Raw genomic sequence first — 22,857 nt, forward strand, 5'->3', positions numbered from 1 at the left:
GTGTCGACTACGCCACCCGTTGATTTGCGGTCACAAGGCCGCCGCTGCAGAACAGTCCGCCGAGGCCGGTAGTATATGTGCAGCAATGGTGGTACAACCCCCAACGGGAGGGGTATGGCCTCAGGGCAGCTGGTGCGGATGATGGAGGTAGTGATAGTGCAGAAAGGAGAGTCAGAGACGTGAGATGCAGTTTCAGGGTTTTTACTCACAGATGTTGCTTTAGTCACTTCGGCCGGGAGTGACCACCCGAGCCGTACTGCGTTCACCAGGTGCGGGACTCGGCTAACCCCCAGGCAGTTCCGGAGCGTGGTCCTGAGCTTCCCTCTCACTCTCTTTCTCCTGGCCGTCCCCACCAGGGATCCACCTTTGTCCGGTTCCCTTGGGCCTTCTATGGTAAAACCTTCTCTGGCTTTCCTGACCCTACTCTTGGTGTACCTTCCTGGTGGATGTGGTGAGGGTCGTGGCAAAGCTTAACCACGACCTCCGGTTCCTGGTTAAGGGTTACTTTTGCCTCCGCCAGCTTGGGATCCGGTGCCCTCTTCTGCCAACCCTTCACCCTTTTTGGTTTGCTTCTGGGATCTCAGGGTTCCCTCTTTCCTGCGTCTCTGGGCCTTTCTTCTTCCTCCTTTCCTCTACAGACTTGGCCCTGGAGCTGGGCCCAGCCGGAGCCACAGCTCCTAGTCAGCCCTCCTGGCTGAACTCTCCTTCAGCTTCTCCTCAGGCTGAACTCGACCCTATTTCTAGTTGGTGCCCACCTTATATACTCCCTCTATGTGTGAGCCCAGGTGACCAGCACCCAATGGGCTCCTAGCTTTACCCAGAGTACTCCCCCTATCTGCCCCTACACTACTGGGATGTTCCACCCCCCCTCCCACTCCAGCCAGGGACAGACGCTGTCGTACCTGCACATCTACTTGGTGGGAGTACCGTAGTTCTGTCCCCCGGAAATGGGATGTATGTAGTGCATGCAGCCTACTGAGCTCAGTCCCACACTCCATCCTTACCCGGGAGTGGAATACCACACCTCTGGTTTGAGGTGCAATACCCCTGTAGCAGCCGAGTCCTCGGGGTGCTGCATTCCCCCCTGGTAAATCACAGCACGTCCTCGGGCTGTAAAAGAGCAAAACATACAAACATACAAAAACAAATTTTTAAAACATACACCAACAGGTATAAAACATTTTCCTTAGCCATAATAAAACATCTGACAAATGCCACCGGAACTCTTTTGGCACATTAGACATGTTATTACTCTAGCAGCATAAAACTTTCAATATAACTTTTCCATTAAAAATGTTCTTGATTCCTGGCCACCGTGCAACTTGTGACCAGGTAAAAGTGCAACAGTACAAAAACAGTTCCTTATAAAACCGGTAGGGGGCGCTTTAGGAAGCGCAACTATATACAGGATATGGCCGCTCTCAGTCCTCGGCCAGTGGGGATAAGGAATGGCTGTTCACAGTCCTCAGCCTGTTAAGGGATAGGGACACACGGGTAACAGTTTGCTGGTCCCAACGGGGACTATACTTTACTGGTAACAGTTCTTGTACCCTTACGGGTAACTATTTACAGCTTCACTGTATCGTACTTTAGTAACGGCATCCTCCTGCTCCTTCTTGAGGGTAACCTTCAGACCCGTCCGGGTCCTCTTGACCTTCCTCAAACCGCAGCTCTTCCTCAGTCAATCTGTGCACATGGAGAGCATATGGACCTTTGGCACATTGATGCCGGGTGAAGGTGACCTCGTCACCCAGGTAAAGGTCACGACCTCTGTGTCCCTCCGGCAGATGGCTCTCGACGTCCCTGCGGGTGACAAAGACGTCGCCGGGGGTTCTGTGGTCCCGGATAAAACCCCAACCGTGCTGCAGTTGAAACTTGATTACGGTCCCGGTGGCGCGGGGACCGTGGGCTGCACGGGGGTTTCGTCTGGTCCGGCTTTTCTGCTCCGCACTCTGGACTTGCAGCCGCTCCTCGCGGACCCGCCTTTCTCGCCGTTCCCTGTCGAAGACCTCCAGCTGTTGCCGGCAGCACTCTGCTCGCTGGGCTGCGGCCGCCCGGGTCTCGTGGGTGAACCCAATGAGGTTTTCTCCGGTGGGGTCCCATTCGAATTGGGCCTCCTCCACCGGGAGTGGGACGATCTTGACAGGCGCCGGAGCTGGGATTAGTGGTTCACACAAGGGCCGTTCCTTCTGGAGTCGGAGATTGACATACTCCGGAGGCCACACAAAGGGCTGCCCATCTGGGCAAGTGTGCTGGGCGAACAGGTCTTCACCCAAGGGTAGGACTTTGTGGGTTGAGGGCGCGGTGGTGGCAGCGGCGCCCGGGTTCACCAGGCCTTGCGACCAGGCCGGTGGCACCTTAAAGGTGAAGGGCACTGCGGGGACGGCGGCGCCCGGGGGTACTCGGCCCTGCGACCAGGCCGGTGGCGTCTCCGTGGGCTGCACGGGGGTTGAGGCGCGTGACGTCACAGGGGGCGTGGCTGCGGCTCCTGCTTGAGGCCTAGTCTGGAGCGGTGGCGGTGCAGCGACGGGCACGGTAGGGGGAATTTCGGGCTCTGCGACGGGGAGCTGGGGCAGGCTCACGGTTTCTAGGCTTGGGGTAGTGACGTCCCCTTTACCTGCCCCCATCTCTTCAGCTCCTTCCACGGCGTCGTCTCCGGCCTTCATTCCTCCTGCACCATCCTCAGAAGCGGTCAGACTCCTCGTCTCGGGTGGCGTGCTCCGCTGGCGGGTTCCAGCCTGCTGGGCCATCTCCCTACTCCACTCAGTCAGCGTTTCTCGCTGCACCTGGGCCATCCTCCGTGCGAGGCCCTCCAGCGCGGTCTGTGCACGCTCCCGGTCTCGGGGGAGCTGTGCCAGGATCTCCACCAGGTCTTGTGGGGTGGTGGCTTGCAACAGGCTCCTGACCACAGGGTCGGTGCTGCCTGACTCTCCCTCCATCTCCGGGTGCGACCTCTCCAGACTCTTCCAGGCTGCACCCATCCTCTCTCTTTTGTTCTTCATCCGCCCCCATCGAGGGTGGTCCCGGGGCAGCTTGGTGATTGTCCGTCCCAGGGGCAGACCCCCCACGCTGACGGACATCTCAATCATTGCAGTCTCTGCTGGTGGGGGCGGTCTTCGCTTTTGGCGCTCTTCTGGGACCTGGCCCACGATGGGAGGTGGCCTCTTGCCACCCTCTGGCACGCCCATAATGGCGTCCGCTCTGCCAGGGCGGGAAATCGTCTCAGATGGCGGGAATCGTCTCCCAATGGCGGGAAACTCCGTGGATGGCGCGAAAAGGCTGCAGATGGCGGGCAAACGGCGGGAAACGACCCGAGATGGCGTCCGATGACGGGGACCCTCTGGAATTGGCGGGAGACTCCTTTTTACGGTAAATATGAACTTTTCTTCAGGCACGCAGTACCCGGTGGTTGCGGGCACGTAATCCTGCCGACTACGCCAAAGTTGACGCGCCCCTGGGCCTGCTGTGTCGTGCGGCATCGCGCGCACAGGAGCTTACCCGGAGCCGGATCTGTTGAGGGTTGTAGTCTCGTGGCGGTGACCCGGTCCGTGCCCAGGGTGTCAAACTAAGTGTGTGGCAGTCTTGGTAGATGTTGTTTCAGTGTCGACTACGCCACCCGTTGATTTGCGGTCACAAGGCCGCCGCTGCAGAACAGTCCGCCGAGGCCAGTAGTATGTGTGCAGCAATGGTGGTACAACCCCCAACGGGAGGGGTATGGCCTCAGGGCAGCTGGTGCGGATGATGGAGGTAGTGATAGTGCAGAAAGGAGAGTCAGAGACGTGAGATGCAGTTTCAGGGTTTTTACTCACAGATGTTGCTTTAGTCACTTCGGCCGGGAGTGACCACCCGAGCCGTACTGCGTTCACCAGGTGCGGGACTCGGCTAACCCCCAGGCAGTTCCGGAGCGTGGTCCTGAGCTTCCCTCTCACTCTCTTTCTCCTGGCCGTCCCCACCAGGGATCCACCTTTGTCCGGTTCCCTTGGGCCTTCTATGGTAAAACCTTCTCTGGCTTTCCTGACCCTACTCTTGGTGTACCTTCCTGGTGGATGTGGTGAGGGTCGTGGCAAAGCTTAACCACGACCTCCGGTTCCTGGTTAAGGGTTACTTTTGCCTCCGCCAGCTTGGGATCCGGTGCCCTCTTCTGCCAACCCTTCACCCTTTTTGGTTTGCTTCTGGGATCTCAGGGTTCCCTCTTTCCTGCGTCTCTGGGCCTTTCTTCTTCCTCCTTTCCTCTACAGACTTGGCCCTGGAGCTGGGCCCAGCCGGAGCCACAGCTCCTAGTCAGCCCTCCTGGCTGAACTCTCCTTCAGCTTCTCCTCAGGCTGAACTCGACCCTATTTCTAGTTGGTGCCCACCTTATATACTCCCTCTATGTGTGAGCCCAGGTGACCAGCACCCAATGGGCTCCTAGCTTTACCCAGAGTACTCCCCCTATCTGCCCCTACACTACTGGGATGTTCCACCCCCCCTCCCACTCCAGCCAGGGACAGACGCTGTCGTACCTGCACATCTACTTGGTGGGAGTACCGTAGTTCTGTCCCCCGGAAATGGGATGTATGTAGTGCATGCAGCCTACTGAGCTCAGTCCCACACTCCATCCTTACCCGGGAGTGGAATACCACACCTCTGGTTTGAGGTGCAATACCCCTGTAGCAGCCGAGTCCTCGGGGTGCTACATAAGCCCTGGGTAGGGAGGGGAAAGGGTGAGCACTAGTCAGCCCCACTGAAACTAAAGAAGAACAAGGCTAACAGACAAGGGGATACACTTAGTTTTGAGAAGACACCAGAGAGATTATGACAACAATCCACTAAGGAACTCCAAGAAGACACTAGCCAACTGCTAGAACTCCAGGCCTGAACAGAGGAAAATACTTCTATCACTCTCTGGAGACGCTGAGGATTTTTTAAAGTTCAAGCAAGGGTGTGTTAATTAGCAGCAGAAGGTGGAGATGACCGCTGGGTCCTAGTGAGAGAAGGATGATGAAAAGATCAAGAAGGTATCTGCAAAGCCAAGCGCAGAGACTTTCTGCAGCCGGATCCAGAACGACTATCTGTCAAACCTGATACACCCGTGACACTATGTGGGGCCCATTATACTGTAAGGAGGACTATGTCTGGCCCATTATACTATATTGAGGATAATGTGAGGCCATTATAGTGAATGGAGGACTATGTGGGGCCATTATTCTATATGGAGGACTATTTGGGGCCATTATTCTGTATGGAGGACAATGTGGAGCCCATTATACTGTATGGAGGAACACCCAGGGAAACTTATTCAGGCAGCAGTCCCAAATTTAAGTGGTGTGTATAGATTTAAGAGCCCTCACCTGCAGAACAATATGCCATATTTCACATATAAAGGTGGTGCTCATATTAGAGCTCCAAATAGTAAATCCAAGAAAATTGAAGAAAAGCAGCACTCCAGGTATGCGATTCAAATAGCCTTTATTTCCAATTCATTGGAGCAGGATCTAACTGAGCGGAGGGCAGGGAGTGTACAGGGGAAGGAAAGAGAACAACGGCCGCTTTGCGCAGCTGCGCTTCAACGGATTGAACTCAACTGTATGGAGGACTATGAGGGATCCAGTATACTGTGTAGAGGGCTGTGTGGGGATCACAGTTGGGGCATCATACTGTGTTGGGGAGGTCACAATATTTTTGCCGGGAGAGATTGAGGGTGGTACAGTAGGGTCATCATACTGTGCGTGTGTAGGGTACTGTGGAGGATTTCACTGTGGGAATATCATACTGTGCTTGGGAGGCACTTTTGTTGGCATCATACTTTATGGGCCAATGAAAGGCCAGTCTAGGGGCTTCAATAGGAATAAAATTACTTTGTAAAAGGGCTGCAAAGTTGTCAGGTATGTTCCTCTGTGACCTTACCGAATGTTAATGTTTTTTTTTTGAGGGGTGAGGGGGGGGGGCCCAATTAGAACTTCAGCTATGGGGCCCCATGATTTCTTTGCATGCTCCTACCCGTGAGGAAATATCCAATGCTCCAGTCATGTGATCTGACTCTTAAGATCTATAAATTAAAATGTACTTTCTTCATGGGACAGCCCCTTAAAGTTTGTTTCCATATAAAATGGTTCATCGTTGTATTTGATGATAAGGGAAAATTTCCTCAATTGTAGATATTTTTTTTATTAATATTAAGGTTGCCCGGTGACTTTGTCCAAGTTTTTAATTTTGCCCCTGTGTGTTTGAATTTGACCTCCTTGATTTACAGGTTCAAGGGAACCTGTCACATTGTACATGCAGTTCAATCTGTGAACAGCATGGTATACAGAGGGGGAAGCTGAGCAGAATGATGTATAAGTTTGTTGGAAAATATTCAGTATAACTTGTATTTTATTCATTGAAATCCCTGGTGTTTGAATGCATAGGAGTCCAGTGAGCGGTCCTACCAGTGATTGACTGCTATCCCTGCATGCACTGTCAATCCCTGAATAAGACCACCCACTTGACTCTTATACAGATAAGCACCAGCGATTTCAATTAATAAAATGCAAGTTTTACTGAAACTTTTATCACAAAAATGAATATCAATCTGATCAGCTTTTCTGCTCCATAACATCCTGCCTGCAGATCAGATACCATTTTTAACATGACAAGTTCCCTTTAAATGACATCTTTCCTTTTATATGTGTATCTCAATTTTAATATATGACATGTATATAATGTTACAGTCTTTACTAAGTCACTCATATATTGCAGCTCATTGGGTGAACACTGAGCTTTTCCGTATCCAATCAGTTATGGTATGTCTGAGAACTGAAAGGTGATATTAACCCCGTAGTCCATTTATTTACATCATACACGTCCATTTCCTACAATATAAGCATTGCTATTTATTCCTTTATTCCTTTTCCTCCTGCCTTCAGTCTGATCATCAGTGTCTTCACATCCCATGACCTTCTGCCTTAATCTTCCCGCTACTCTGCCTTTCTTCAGTCTTTACTGCTAAATAAGCAAAACAATATATCAGGAAAGATAGAGCTGGATGGAGGTTGACATACCTGTAATCACACTCTATGCCATCGCCTGGATTCAATAGAAGAAATTCCTTCATATCAAATCATAGACGACAAGGACTATTTGACCCACTTACCCTTTGTATTTTTACCTTCAGAATAATACAGTATCACACAATAATGGAGCCTTTTTAGTGCATGTCAGGGAGTTTGTGAACCAAGTATATTTCTATAAAACAGGTACATTCCACTCTGTTAAATGGTATCTGTCACCAGGTTTTGCTACCCTATCTGAGATCAGCATGATGTAGGGGCAGAGACCCTGATTCCAGCGATGTCACTTACTGGGCTGCTTGCTGTCACTTTGATAAAACCCCTGTTTCATCTGCTGCAGACCTAGCAGTTCTCTAAATGCTGAGCTCGGTAAAACCCTGCCCACGTCACTGATTAGCAGCTTTCAGAGTACACTGTGTATAGGCAGAAAGCTGCCAATGAGTGTGGGGGGGTTATTCTGAGCTCATGAATATGGAGGACTAAAGTTTGATTTTATCAAAACAATAGCAACCAGCCTAGTAGTGACACATCACAGGAATCAGGGGCAATGTCTCTACATTATGGTGCTGAGATTAGGTGGCAACAACCTGATGCCAGAATATTTAATTTTTTAACATTTAAAACTCTTAGAGTTTGGCATAAGGGAAGACATTTTATAAGAATGTTTACATACAATAAAAAGGTCATAGCTCTATGATTTTTAGTGAATTATGATGTGAATTATGATAGCCTGATGATAATGTACTCCACTGTCCTTATGTTTTCTACATTCAATTTAATTATCTCTTTTAGTTTTTCTAGTTTCCTCTTATATTTACACCAGGTCGTGTAATAAATGTATTGCTGTAACATGAACTGAAATTACAGTAATTTCACCAAATGCAGTATTACAACCATCAATGAATTGTTGGAGGAAGACACTTTGTACCCGCAGACAAACACTTTATGAATCATATAAATTTCTAATGTAATATGATCAAGATAGTGCTTTTTGGGTTAAACATTGGCAAAATCCTTTGCTTTCGTTTTTTTTGGGGGGCTTTTAGAACAATAAACCTATTTGCGTTCCATTGAAGATTTGGACTTGAAGAGGTAATCCCAAGTTCTTAAATTGCTTTAATTAGTTATACAGTATAAAAATAAGCAAGTTTGCAATCAACTTGCTTTTTCTATCTGCTGTCATTCTCTTACAATGTGTGCAGTAGTTACATTCCAAGAGAGGGGTTGACTCTTAGCATCCTAGTCACCGATCTCCAGCCCATTGATTTCTATACATTAGTTAGCAGTTCACATCCCTTTCCCTCCATCTCATATTCTGAAGAGATGCTGTTATAAATATTGCAAAATCACCAGGTCTGCTAATCTCCGCTTTCTGCTCTCGCTGTCGGGAGTAAGGAAGTAAGGAAACTAAGGAGATGACATTGCTCTGAGCTGCTGAAGAGACATCTTGAGAATACCCCTTTAAGCAATGTATGAAATTACAGTTCTCTAGCCTTCTAGTTGTAGGATGCAACACCCATAGAAGTCTATGCATACGTGGAATATATCCCTATACTATGGTGCAATATTGAACCTTTATATAATGTGCCAAAACACAGGCTCCGTACACACAAAGGCCTAGAACAATCTACTGTATGTTCAGCAATAATTAACACATATAATAAGATAATATAATATGGATTAATTATGTTGCAAAATCACAACCTAGGTGTTCAAATGAATAAATAATATTTTTTTCCATGAATTGTTATAAACGATTTGTCTTTTTCCGTTAGAAATTTCAGAATGTAACTCAACCAAAACATACTGTATTATAAGGCAAAAATAAAACACAATACAAATATTATGCAGCCTATTTTATTCAGTAATTGGTCATAGTCAGTCATTAAAAACCCATTTATTCCTTTCTTCCATACTTACCCCAGTCCCATGGCCTTGAGGTCACTTCATTATTTTTAGTTCCAAATTCAATTGGCATTTATATGAAAAACAAGGTTTGCTATACATTAAGTGTCTAAGAGAGCGACTGTACGAGAATTCACATTAAAAGGTAAATCATTTCAGCTAGGGAAGAAGCTGCGCATTGCTCGCCTCACTTCTCTACAGTTAAATGAGTTTTACCTCTGCAATTGGTATGGTCTTGTAGTAAATTGTCTGAAAAAGGTATGCATTTTCTTACTTAGACCATGTTCACATACCAAGGTTGAGTCTTACTTTGCGCTGGTTTTTTTTTCAGTTGTCCAATGCAATACCTCTCATTAACATGAAGGGGTTGCCCGGAATGCATTGGATGGTTATGTGACTCTATGTATACAATTTGTTTACTTGTATATTTGCTGTCACGTCATCTGGCTTCTCTCAATCAAAGAGAATTGAGAGAAGGTGGATGAGACTAGTGGGCACGTGACTACAAGTATACACATCACATACATAATATGGTCATGTGACCACTCACCTACATGGACAATACAGCGGAATCGTGACAGTATGCGCATCACATACATATGGTCATGTGACCACTCACCTACATGGAGAATACAGCGGAATCGTGACAGTATGCGCATCACATACATATGGTCACGTGACCACCCACCTGCATGGAGAATACAGCGGAATCGTGACAGTATGCGCATCACATAAATATGGTGACGTGAACACCCACTTGCATGGAGAATACAGGGGAATCCTGACAGTATGTGCATCACATAAATATGGTGACTTGACCACCCAACTGCATGGAGAATTCAGGGGAATCTTGACAGTATACACATCACATACATATGGTCACGTGACCATTCACCTACATGGAGAATACAGCGGAATCGTGACAGTATGCGCATCACATACATATGGTCACGTGACCACCCACCTGCATGGAGAATACAGCGGAATCATGACAGTATGCGCATCACATACATATGGTCACGTGACCACCCACCTGCATGGAGAATATAGGGAAATCGTGACAGTATGCACATCACATACATTTGGTTACGTGATCACCCACCTGCATGGAGAACACAGCGGAATCGTGACAGTATGCGCATCACATACATATGGTCATGTGACCACCCACCTGCATGGAGAATATAGGGGAATTGTGACAGTATGCGCATCACATACATATGGTGAAATGACCACCCACCTGCATGGAAAATACAGGGGAATCGTGACAGTATGCGCATCACATAAATATGGTGACTTGACCACCCAACTGCATGGAGAATACAGGGGAATCTTGACAGTATACACATCACATACATATGGTCACGTGACCACCCACCTGCACGCAGAATACAGAGGAATCTTAATAGTATGCGCATCACATACATATGGTCACGTGACCACCCACCTGCATGGAGAATATAGGGGACTCATGACAGTATGCGCATCACATACATATGGTCATGTGACCACCCACCTGCATGGAGAATACAGCGGAATCGTGACATTATGCGCTTCACATACATATGGTCATGTGACCATCCACCTGCATGGAGAATATAGGGGAATCATGACAGTATGCGCATCACATACATATGGTCACGTGACCACCCACCTGCATGGAGAATACAGCGGAATCGTGACAGTATGCGCTTCACATACATATCGTCACTTGACCACCCACATGCATGGAGAATACAGCGGAATCATGACAGTATGCGCATCACATACATATGGTCACGTGACCACCCACCTGCATGGAGAATACAGGGGAATCGTGACAGTATGTACATCACATAAATATGGTGACGTGAACACCCACTTGCATGGAGAATACAGGGGAATCGTGACAGTATGTGCATCGCATAAATATGGTGACTTGACCACCCAACTGCATGGAGAATACAGGGGAATCTTGACAGTATACACATCACATACATATGGTCACGTGACCACCCACCTGCACGCAGAATACAGAGGAATTTTGACAGTATGCGCATCACATACATATGGTCACGTGACCACCCATCTGCATGTAGAATATAGAGGAACTGTGACAGTATGCACATCACATACATATGGTTACGTGACCACCCGCCTGCATGGAGAATACAGCGGAAACGTGACAGTATGCGCATCACATACATATGGTCATGTGACCACCCACCTGCATGGAGAATACAGCGGAATCGTGACAGTATGCGCATTACATACATATGGTCACGTGACCACCCAACTGCATGGAGAATGCATCTGAATCATGACAGTATGCGCATCACATACATATGGTCCCGTGACCACCCACCTGCATGGAGAATACAGGGGAATCGTGACAGTATGTACATCACATAAATATGGTGACGTGAACACCCACTTGCATGGAGAATACAGGGGAATTGTGACAGTATGTGCATCACATAAATATGGTGACGTGAACACCCACTTGCATGGAGAATACAGGGGAATTGTGACAGTATGTGCATCACATAAATATGGTGACGTGAACACCCACTTGCATGGAGAATACAGGGGAATTGTGACAGTATGTGCATCACATAAATATGGTGACGTGAACACCCACTTGCATGGAGAATACAGGGGAATCGTGACAGCATGTGCATCACATAAATATGGTGACTTGACCACCCAACTGCATGGAGAATACAGGGGAATCTTGACAGTATACACATCACATACATATGGTCACGTGACCACCCACCTGCACGCAGAATACAGAGGAATCTTGACAGTATGCGCATCACATACATATGGTCACGTGACCACCCATCTGCATGTAGAATATAGGGGAATCGTGACAGTATACACATCACATACATATGGTTACGTGACCACCCGCCTGCATGGAGAATACAGCGTAAACGTGACAGTATGCGCATCACATACATATGGTCATGTGACCACCCTCCTGCATGGAGAATACAGCGGAAACGTGACAGTATGCGCATCACATACATATGGTCATGTGACCACCCACCTGCATGGAGAATATAGGGGAATCATGACAGTATGCGCATCACATACATATGGTCATGTGACCACCCACCTGCATGGAGAATATAGGGGAATCATGACAGTATGCGCATCACAGCAGACTTGTAGGACTCTGGTCAAGCAGCCACGGAATACCAACTTGGCCACTGCACCAGTTTCCTGTGAATCTTTTTGCTCAACTCTAACCAGCATATATCATTTTTAAAATATGATTTCTGTCTAGCAAATAACTATCTTTATATTGTACTCTTGCTGTGCAAATAAAGGGTATAGTGTGTCTGTGTCTATACATTATAGCATGGCAGTGGGCACACGATTTATGCACATCACCTGCTCCTCGGCTGTCTCCACCTCTGTGCAGGTGCAGAATAGCAGTTGCAACCAGCACATGTGCAGATCCAGCAGGCTCTCCTGTCTGTGTTCTTCCATGTGCTGAACACGTTGAGTACCTGCGCAAAAGTGGAATGAGAAAGCAGTCTTGTGGATAAATCACATGGCCCCTACCATTTTGCATTGTTTGGATGTGTCCAATGTTCACACAGCACATATGTATATATATATATATATATATATATATATATATACAGTACAGACCAAAAGTTTGGACACACCTTCTCATTTAAAGATTTTTCTGTATTTTCATGACTATGAAAATTGTACATTCACACTGAAGGCATCAAAACTATGAATTAACACATGTGGAATTATATACTTAACAAAAAAAGTGTGAAACAACTGAAAATATGTCTTATAATCTAGGTTCTTCAAAGTAGCCACCTTTTGCTTTGATGACTGCTTTGCACACTCTTGGCATTCTCTTGATGAGCTTTAAGAGGTAGTCACCTGAAATGGTCTTCCAACAATCTTGAAGGAGTTCCCAGAGATGCTTAGCACTTGTTGACCCTTTTGCCTTCACTCTGCGGTCCAGCTCACCCCAAACCATCTCGATTGGGTTCAGGTCTGGTGACTGTGGAGGCCAGGTCATCTGGCGTAGCACCCCATCACTCTCCTTCTTGGTCAAATAGCCCTTATACAGCCTGGAGGTGTGTTTGGGGTCAATGTCCTGTTGAAAATAAATGATGGTCCAACTAAACGCAAACCGGATGGAATAGCATGCCGCTGCAAGATGCTGTGGTAGCCATTCTGGTTCAGTATGCCTTCAATTTTGAATAAATCCCCAACAGTGTCACCAGCAAAGCACCCCCACACCATCACACCTCCTCCGCCATGCTTCACGGTGGGAACCAGGCATGTAGAGTCCATCCGTTCACCTTTTCTGCGTCGCACAAAGACACGGTGGTTGGAACCAAAGATCTCAAATTTGGACTCATCAGACCAAAGCACAGATTTCCACTGGTCTAATGTCCATTCCTTGTGTTCTTTAGCCCAAACAAGTCTCTTCTGCTTGTTGCCTGTCCTTAGCAGTGGTTTCCTAGCAGCTATTTTACCATAAAGGCCTGCTGCACAAAGTCTCCTCTTAACAGTTGTTGTAGAGATGTGTCTGCTGCTAGACCTTTGTGTGGCATTGACCTGGTCTCTAATCTGAGCTGCTGTTAACCTGCGATTTCTGAGGCTGGTGTCTCAGATAAACTTATCCTCAGAAGCAGAGTTGACTCTTGGTCTTCCTTTCCTGGGGCGGTCCTCATGTGAGCCAGTTTCTTTGTAGCGCTTGATGGTTTTTGCAACTGCACTTGGGGACACTTTCAAAGTTTTCCCAATTTTTTGGACTGACTGACCTTCATTTCTTAAAGTAATGATGGCCACTCATTTTTCTTTACTTAGCTGCTTTTTTCTTGCCATAATACAAATTCTAACAGTCTATTCAGTAGGACTATCAGCTGTGTATCCACCAGACTTCTGCACAACACAACTGATGGTCCCAACCCCATTTATAAGGCAAGAAATCCCACTTATTAAACCTGACAGGGCACACCTGTGAAGTGAAAACCATTTCCGGTGACTACCTCTTGAAGCTCATCAAGAGAATGCCAAGAGTGTGCAAAGCAGTCATCAAAGCAAAAGGTGGCTACTTTGAAGAATCTAGAATATAAGACATATTTTCAGTTGTTTCACACTTTTTTGTTAAGTATATAATTCCACATGTGTTAATTCATAGTTTTGATGCCTTCAGTGTGAATGTACAATTTTCATAGTCATGAAAATACAGAAAAATCTTTAAATGAGAAGTTGTGTCCAAACTTTTGGTCTGTACTGTATATATATAAATGGGCAGGCAAGACCTTTATTTGCACGATGGGGCTATGAAATAGAATCACTTTGAACATTATGGTATTGTCTTTTTTGGATTTTTTTTATATAAAATGTCCAACCCCTTCAACTGCCTATGAAAAGCTTTTGCCAGTTATGATTTACCCAATGAAGATTTACAAAAGAACAAAATGATTATATTGCTCGTATCTTGGACCTGGTTCATTGTGAACAAATGTACAGTATGTGTAATGAAATTTCACAACCCTAGTCCTCAGTGAGTAATCTGTTTTTATCTCATCCATGAAAAAAACAATTGGGCTGATTTCCATCAGTGTCCTGGATCAGATTGTTTTCAGTGATTGGTCAGTGTGTCCACTTTCACCATCAGTGTGGCATCCATTTTTCTGATATTATAAAAATTATAAAAATATCAACGCTTCCTTCTCCTATCCATTATATGATAAAAACAGACAGCACTCAGATGACACACAGATGGCATGTGTGTGCTGTTTTTTTTTTTGGCTAACCCATTGATTGGAATGGACAAGTATGATCTGTGACTCAGATCAAAAATGGACGATTACTTATTTTTTGGGCGGGGGGACACAATTAGTCCGCAAAAAAAAGAAGTGAGAACATGGGTGCATTTTACATCAGTTATATCCATGTCAAATACAGAACACATAAGTCAAAACCAGACGTCTAAATGAAGTGTAGCATATAATATAGTCCACATATCACAAATTAATGTATATTACTGTAGGGACTGATTTTTTTTTTTTAGCATTTCCATTTTATTGTTTTTTATATGAGCAGCACAAACAAAGCAGACAAAACAAATTAAAATTATTCAACATAGCATTGTTCCAGTTGGCACACTAAGGCAGAAGAATGTCTTCATGCAAAAATGTGTAACTTGACTCAGCTCAATCCCTTGTACATGTGAAGTTAGGAATAGAGATGAGCGAACCCGATCTTAAAAGTTCGGCGTTCTTACCGGACAGTTAGTGTCCCGTGCTAAACAGTGAACAATGACTTTCCCTGGAAGTCCATTGCAATGTTTGGAGGTCCGGGGGAAGTCCGTTGCAGAGAGAGATTTTCTTTTTCAAGCAATGTTTGGATCCCCGTTGCTTTTAATGGGGATCAGGTTCTGGTACTTTGGAATAAAGTTTGGGTCAGGTACCACAATCTGAACTTCCACGGATCCGCTCATCCCTAGTTAGGAGTCAAGTTATAGTTTTCTGCATCAATATCTTGCTCCATTCTGGTGTGTGCGTCATGCTTGGAAATGCTGCATCTGTGCAGTGATAATAATGGTGCTTGTCCATAATGATAACACGTCACATGACTGATTTACAAGTGCTGCAATCAGAGTCGTTGAATTGTCAACCAGATTTACTACGGTTTATTATATAACATCCATTGTGCACCCATTATACAGAATCACCCTACTGAATTTTTTCAATACTGTAAGAAAAGATCCATCATCTTTGTATAGTTCAGAAATGGGGAAGAGCCGTGCTGTATTTTCCTTACATTCTGAAATGAAAGGGCTTTTCAATTTCTGTCCGTGTACATGGTTGGCTGAGCTGTATTGCTATGAGCCTTCCCTGGTATTGTGTGTGAATTATACTTTAAAGACTAAGGGTAGAGAGCCTGGAAATATGCATCTTATTCCCCGTCTCAAAGTGTGATCTTTCCTCGTCTTGGATTTATCCCCATTATGTTAGGCCCTGTTGATTTCACTTGGTGCAGAGAGACACTTGCTTATTCCACACATTTGTTTCCAGGTGCCAGGTTGACCTGTCGGCCTTAAGCAAAGAACAAACTCACAAACTGAAGCTGAATCTGGAAGAAGGGGAAGGTTGTCTGGTTCTTCTAGTGACTCTGACAGCCTCAGCTGCCATCAGTGTCTCCGACCTTTCTGTCAGCTGCTTGGAGGATCAAAAAGAGCGTAAGGAAATTCTGCGGAGATATGTACGTAATACCAATTAGCTGTCTATCAAATAGTGTTTTACTGGCTTGCAAACAGTGATTGGAAACTATTAAAGAATATTATGTTTAGCTATGTAGAAATATATAGACTCATATATAGCTAATTAATATACAAATTTCAGCAATTAATACTAAAATAATGTGTTTTTTCCTAGGAAAACTTCATAAATAGTTTAACTGGTAAAAGGTATAGTTCAGTTTAAAAGCATGTATGATAAATAGATAGATAGATACTGTAGATAGATGTAGATAGATATGGATTGATAGATGTAGATAGATGGATAGATGATAGAGAAAATAGATAATAGATAGATAGATAGACAGATAGATAGATAGATAGATAGATAGATAGATAGATAGATAGATAGATAGAGACACCTCTTTGAGATGTCCTCTCAAAATTGCATTGAAAGTGGTTCTCAAGGGAGTGGCGTGTCAAAGAAGACGGCCAATATGTGTAATACAATGTATATGGTGGAACAAAAAACTGTCAAATGTCACAGAAAGCCTGGACAGGATTTAGGGCTGGTCTGCGCAAAGAGGTGCCATTTTAGAGAGGTTTAACTATTTATTTAGTAAATATCAGAATAAATTAATATAAATATGTACATATACAGTGATATATTTATATATATTTTCATATATATAATGTTTATATGTATGTCTGTATACACTATGCGTGTGTGTTTAATGCTGTGTATCAGATGTGACAGATGTTAAATTTGTAATTTACTGTTCGTATAACAAAAAAATGAAAGTGCTATGTATATGCATAAATAATGTATACTATATATATATATATATATATATATATATATATATATATAAACATGTATATATATATATATATATATACACACACACACGCATATGTAACATATACATGTGTGGTGTGTTTGTAGATATATATATATATATATATTTATATATACATATATATATATATATATATATATATATATATATATATATATACAATTTTTAAAAAGCACACATATGAGAATTCAATTAATAACCATATTTGTGTATAAATGGACATATATTTATAAACCTACTGTACAGTTACATATTATCTCAAAAACTTTCTCATAGTAAAAAAAAAAGCAATATCCAATATCACAGTGCATTTTAAGGACTGCTAAATTTGAAAAATAAAATAAATAAAAAAAATCTTGATTTTACTACTCAGGGTCCCATTGTCGTCCGGCATACAGTGAGTAGAGCAGTTGTCGGCAGTTCTATGCGCAGGACAGAGAGTGGAGCTCTAATACCAGTGTATGGATTTGGAGACTATCTCTGGAAAGGTTGTAGGAGAGAGGCGAAAAAGCTATTTCCACTTAATATCACAAAGCTTTTATTGTACAATAGTGCAGGTGTTTAGAAGGCTTCTCTAGACACTCAGCCATTAAACCAAACTCTGCCTAACAAAGAAACGCTTAATTTTTCTTCTAGATTATAAAATATTCCTATTCCCTGACTAGAGCCCTTTCAATAACTGAATTTAATAAAGATGTACCTTATCGGGCAGTGCAGATAACATGAAGTACTAGTACTAATGCCGTACAATATTCTTCAAACAGATTAGCTGGATGTGCGCCTCGGTAAATGTATTCAGGCTATCTGCAGTGAATCAGCTGCCAGCTAATGCTTGTACAACTCATACACCCATAGCGTTATCATAAACACGCTTAAATAGAGGTGACTTAGCACCGCAAAACAAAACCTTTCATTCAGGGAAACTAATAGAGACTGAAGTCGGTGTATTTAGCTACTTGAGGCGGATGTATTATAACAGCAATCATGCAGCTTTTAGTGCCCCTACCCACCTCCCATATCAGAGCTTGTGGGATAGCCTGCAGTGTCATGGGATTTAGGCTAAGAGTCTACACCTTGGGTTATCATAGGAACCTCCCGTAGATATTTTAGTTTTTAATTTAATCTTAAATTTAACTGTTTTTGCTGGTAACGTTAACGTTCATGCAGAGCATCTACTGAAGCACTTTTCGTCCTTGTTGCAAAATGCTGTAAATTGGAATTAATAAACACCTTCTTAATAAGTGGTACTGTCCAGTGGTTGCCACATGTACATGGTATGTTGCCTCCATGTGGCGGCGTGTTCTCCTCTAGAAGCAATGTCTCCAGAGGAGAATGCCTCTGTACTAGTCAGAGTCTAAAGATACAAAAAAGAAAAAATACTTATCAGCTCTCCCGAACTATATTGTAGCCCTGGAATCTTTCAGTCGAGGTAGGGATGCACATAAGGAAAAAATCCCAGCTGGAGGATGGGTAAGGCACAAGAGCAATAGGAAAAATCCAGCAATCCCAAAGGAAAAAAATATTAGATTTTAAAACTTCACATTTAATGAAACTAGATTAAAAACCATAGTGAAGGGAAATAGGAAAAAGGGACATTATGAAAAGGATGACGCGTTTCGAACCAGCATGGTAGGATATGAGTAAGAATCATGCTGGTTCGAAATGCGTCATCCTTTTCATAATTTTTATGTCCCTTTTTCCTATTTCCCTTCACTATGGTTTTTAATCTAGTTTAATTTAATGTGAAGGTTTAAAATATAATATTTTTTCTTTTGGGATTGCTGGATTTTTCCTATTGTTCTTATTGTTTCTAATAATCACCCGAGCGTGCTCGCCGAAAGGGTTAACAATACACTCACTCATCACTACCTCCGAGTTCAGCAGCGTCTTCAGATGCTTCTATGTGGAGCCTAAAAAAAACGCAGATACTTCATTAAGTGCAAAATCAAAAAAATAAAGGGGAGAATATTGTTCTTGAGTAGTTTGGTGCGAACATCTGCAGAACGCACAGATGACGTTGCGGTGCCCCAGAAGATAAGAGAATTGCAGCCTCCCTCCAGCCGCCAGGTAGCACTGATCTGGACACTGGACCAGAGACCTGGGAATCCATCTTCCTCATCTCTAGTCCCAACTGTCCCGGATACAGCGGATTTGGGTCTGCACCCTGCAGTCTCGGACGTCTGCTGAATTTTCCTCACTACCAGCGCCCCTCTGACAACTCCTCTTGCCAGGGGAGATAGATAATGGTAAATGGGCGTGGATCTGGGTGTGGCCAAGGGCGTGCCCATAATTTGTCCCTATTTTTGTTCTTCAAAAGCTGGGAGGTATGCTACTTGTTTCTAGAAAACACACATGGAGTCAAAATTGTCACTACACCTGTAGATAAATTCCCAGAGGGGTGTAACTTCCAAAATGTGGTCATTTGAGGGGGGATTCTGCTTATAATTCGGCTTATAATTCTTTCAGAAATGTACTATTACAGCAAATATTATTACAGCTTTGTATTTTGTGCCATTTTAACTATAGCATTAGTGTAACCCCACTTAAGTATTATTGATTGGTACGGGTTCTACATTGTTTTTTTTTTATTATTTTGAACTTGCAGAGAAATATCATCTCACATTAACTTTTGTTACTTCTGTAATTGTTTAGCCTCATTATAAATATTTTTGTGACATGCAGAAGTAGTGCTGTTGCTTCAAAAGCATCCAACAACTGTTAGAAATAACACAAGCACAGGAGACAGGAAGTGTTGTGCTTCAGAAGCATCCAGCAACTAAAGGGGTTAACAGTCACAGGACACAGGGAGTGTTTTAGCAGAGCCCCAGAGGGATTGTGGGGAACTTGTTATTGTAGTCTGGCTGAAGCCGAAGAGAAGGTGGTGTGTTATCTGGATCTGCCAAAAGGCAACTGAACAGGATTCATATCTGGAGAGAAACTAAACACAGGTCAGATAAACTCCCTGAACTAACAGTGCAGAGTATTATTGGGCAGGAAGATAAGGACTGGAATGAATTGTGTCACAGGGATCATCTCCCTCATCAAACCCTCACCCCTCCATCTCCATGCTGGATGTAACATCCCTGGCGGCGTGCTTGCATAGTGCACCACCTCCCACTATGCAAGACCACAATCTTACCTGTCAGTCCAGCCTGCATATCTTGCTCCAGTTCATGCCTTGACTGACTGCTTAGGGCGGCGGCCCGGTTACTTCCTGATTCTTATAGCTGCTGTAGGCGCACCCCTAATGCGTCTCCAGCCTATTGCTGTGAGTCACAGTATATTTAAACCCCCTCCACCCAGTAGGAGGTGCCTGAGCAACACTGTCTTTCAGTGTTCTCCTTGACTCTGTAGTTGCCAGGTCCAGTTCTGTGTCTTCTTGTCTGTTTCCGCCATCTCTGGGGGCTGCAACCCAGACCTGTTATCTGTGTCTTTTTGTCCGTTTCCGCCATCTCTGGGGGCTGTATACCCAGGCTCGTTCTTGTATCTCTTTGCAGTAGCAGTTCCTGTCTGAACTGTATCCTAGCCTGTTACCTGTTTCTCTCTATGTCTGTACCTTCCCTTTTCCTGCAGTATCTGAACCTGCACCTAACTCCTACTCGTTGTCTCTGTACTTCTGTTTGTGAGTTTTGTGTCCACTCGCTACTTCATAGTAAGTACCTTGTGTGTATCTGGTTTTGCTTGTCCCTTTACCCTTCCTCCGTATCTTCTTGTATTTTCCAGTCTGTTCCATGTGAACAGAGCCCTGTCCTCTCTGCCTTGTCCACCGCACCTGCGATTTTGCTCCGCTCTGTCTTGCCCACTGCTCCGGCGGTTTCTCTGTGCTCTGACTTGCCCACCGCTCCGGCGGTTCCCCTCTGCTCTGCCTTACCCACCGCTCCTGCGGTTTCTCTCTGCTCTAACTTGCCCACCGCTCCGGCGGCTTCCCTCTGCTCTGCCTTACCCACCACTCCAGCGGCTTCCCTCTACTCTGACTTGTCCACCGCTCCGGCGGCTTTTCTCTGCTCTGCCTTGCTCACCGCACCAGCGGTTTCTCTCCGCTCTGACTTGCCCACCGCTCCGGCGGCTTCTCTCTGCTCTGCCTTGCCCACCGCTCCGGCGGCTTCTCTCTGCTCTACCTTGCCCACCGCACCTGCAGTTTCTCTCTGCTCTGCCTTGCCCACCGCTCCGGCGGCTTCTCTCTGCTCTGCCTTGCCCACTGCTTCGGTGGTTCCGCTCTGCTCTACCTTGTCCACCGCACCTGCGGTTTCTCTCTGCTCTGCCTTGTCCACCGCTCCGGCGGTTCCGCTCAGCTCTGCCTTGCCCACCGCACCTGCGGTTTTCGCTCCGCTCTGCTTGCTCACCGCACCAGCAGTTCCTCTCTGCTCTGCCTTGTCCTCCGCTCCCGCGGTTTTCGCTTTACTCTGCTTGTCTACCGCATCTGCGGCTCTGTACCTGTCTCCCAGTCTGTACTGGACCCTATCCAGCCTGCGCTCCAACCTGCTAGTACCTCCCGGTTTGCACTCCAGCCGTGCTTGCCAGTATCTCCCTGTCTGCATACCAGCCGTGCTTGCCAGTGCCCACCTGTCTGCATACCAGCCGTGCTTGCCAATACCCACCTGTCTGCATACTAGCCGTACTCGCCAGTACCCACCTGTCTGTATGCCAGTCTAACCTGCCTGTTCCTGCATTCCCCGGTGTGGGTCAACAATTGTGACCGGGGTCTGACCTGGAGTCGCACCTGGTCCCTCTGCTCGGTTCCTCCTTGGTCCACGGAGTCGACTAAGCCACCATGCGACCTTGGTCGGATCGGGTTGATACTTAGTTATGCCCCTCCAGGCACTCCTCGGTTCATGGTACAGTGGGATCACTAATCACGCTCACACCAGTCAGTCCGGGCGTGAGCGTAACACAGGATAAAGAATGCTGTGTACTATTGTGTCCTTGTGAAGGAAAAGCATGTGGTTGTGTATGCATAGAAGTGTGCTGCTAAAAGATCTAATCTATGCTGAATTATGCTACTGAAGAGGCTGTAATACCGTGCCTTGTGAAGAAACTACTGTATTGTCACTGGAGCCAGTTGCTCAAGAAACTGAGACTGTATTGTAATGAAGATTGTTGCTGTAATATCCCTGATTTGCACTGGCCGTGTTTCAGGTTAAATTCCACTGTAAAACTATTGAAAAAGACTCTTGTCAGATGTGTCTAGTCAGCAATTGAATCTATCGTGTGCCTGAGAGAAGCTGCAGCCTATGGACACCCTGAGTAACTGTTCCCCCAGGATTTCAAAGAATTCATGAAACCTGTCTCACCCTATCTGAAACTAGCGGCGTGCGTGTAACATTGGTGGCATCCTGTGCGGGAATTAATGTATAGAGGGAGAAGAGGAAAAGTATCTGGAAAAGCACAGCAGCACAACACCTCAATTCAACTCTGCTACACTAGTTAAAGGGGACCAGCCCTAATGAAAACTCACTAGCAGCAATGAATGTGGAAATACAAATGGACAGAATTAGTGAGCTTCTTCTTCAGTTAACCTGTGAAGAATTGAGAACAGTAGCAGAACACATAAAGATGTCAGAAGAACAGATTTCTAAAGCACACAACCGCAGGCAACTGGTAGCTGCCATTAATGCTAAAAATGGATGAGCTGGGGGGGAAAGAAGCTGAAGACATCATGGGGACGTTCTTCTAGGAGCTAACACAGTTTCTAACCAGGTAGAAGTTGGAGGATGGAGGGGTGGCACCAATTACCAAAAGCGAGAATCTCCCTCCGCAGACAGAACTCCAGGAATTGAAAGAACAATTCAAAGCCCTAACAACAGCCCTGCAGGAATCGACCAAAACCTCTGAACGGCTGACAGACTCA

At 45.2% G+C, this 22,857-nt stretch overlaps 1 protein-coding gene across 8 annotated transcripts in view; it reads left to right on the forward strand.

The window, feature by feature from the left end:
• MCTP1 (multiple C2 and transmembrane domain containing 1) overlaps positions 1-22,857 on the forward strand; it is a 1,157,412-nt gene that overhangs the window by 511,989 nt on the left and 622,566 nt on the right. For all 8 annotated transcript variants that reach the window (XM_073678366.1, XM_073678374.1, XM_073678380.1 and 5 more), the window contains one exon: positions 15,989-16,175. In XM_073678366.1, the coding sequence (XP_073534467.1) occupies positions 15,989-16,175 (187 nt within the window). The remainder of the gene's footprint in view (positions 1-15,988; positions 16,176-22,857) is intronic.

Source organism: Phyllobates terribilis, unplaced genomic scaffold, assembly GCF_046119375.1.
Source record: "Phyllobates terribilis strain yellow unplaced genomic scaffold, ASM4611937v1 Scaffold_1__5_contigs__length_1240528914, whole genome shotgun sequence".
In the NCBI taxonomy this organism is placed as follows: domain Eukaryota; kingdom Metazoa; phylum Chordata; class Amphibia; order Anura; family Dendrobatidae; genus Phyllobates; species Phyllobates terribilis.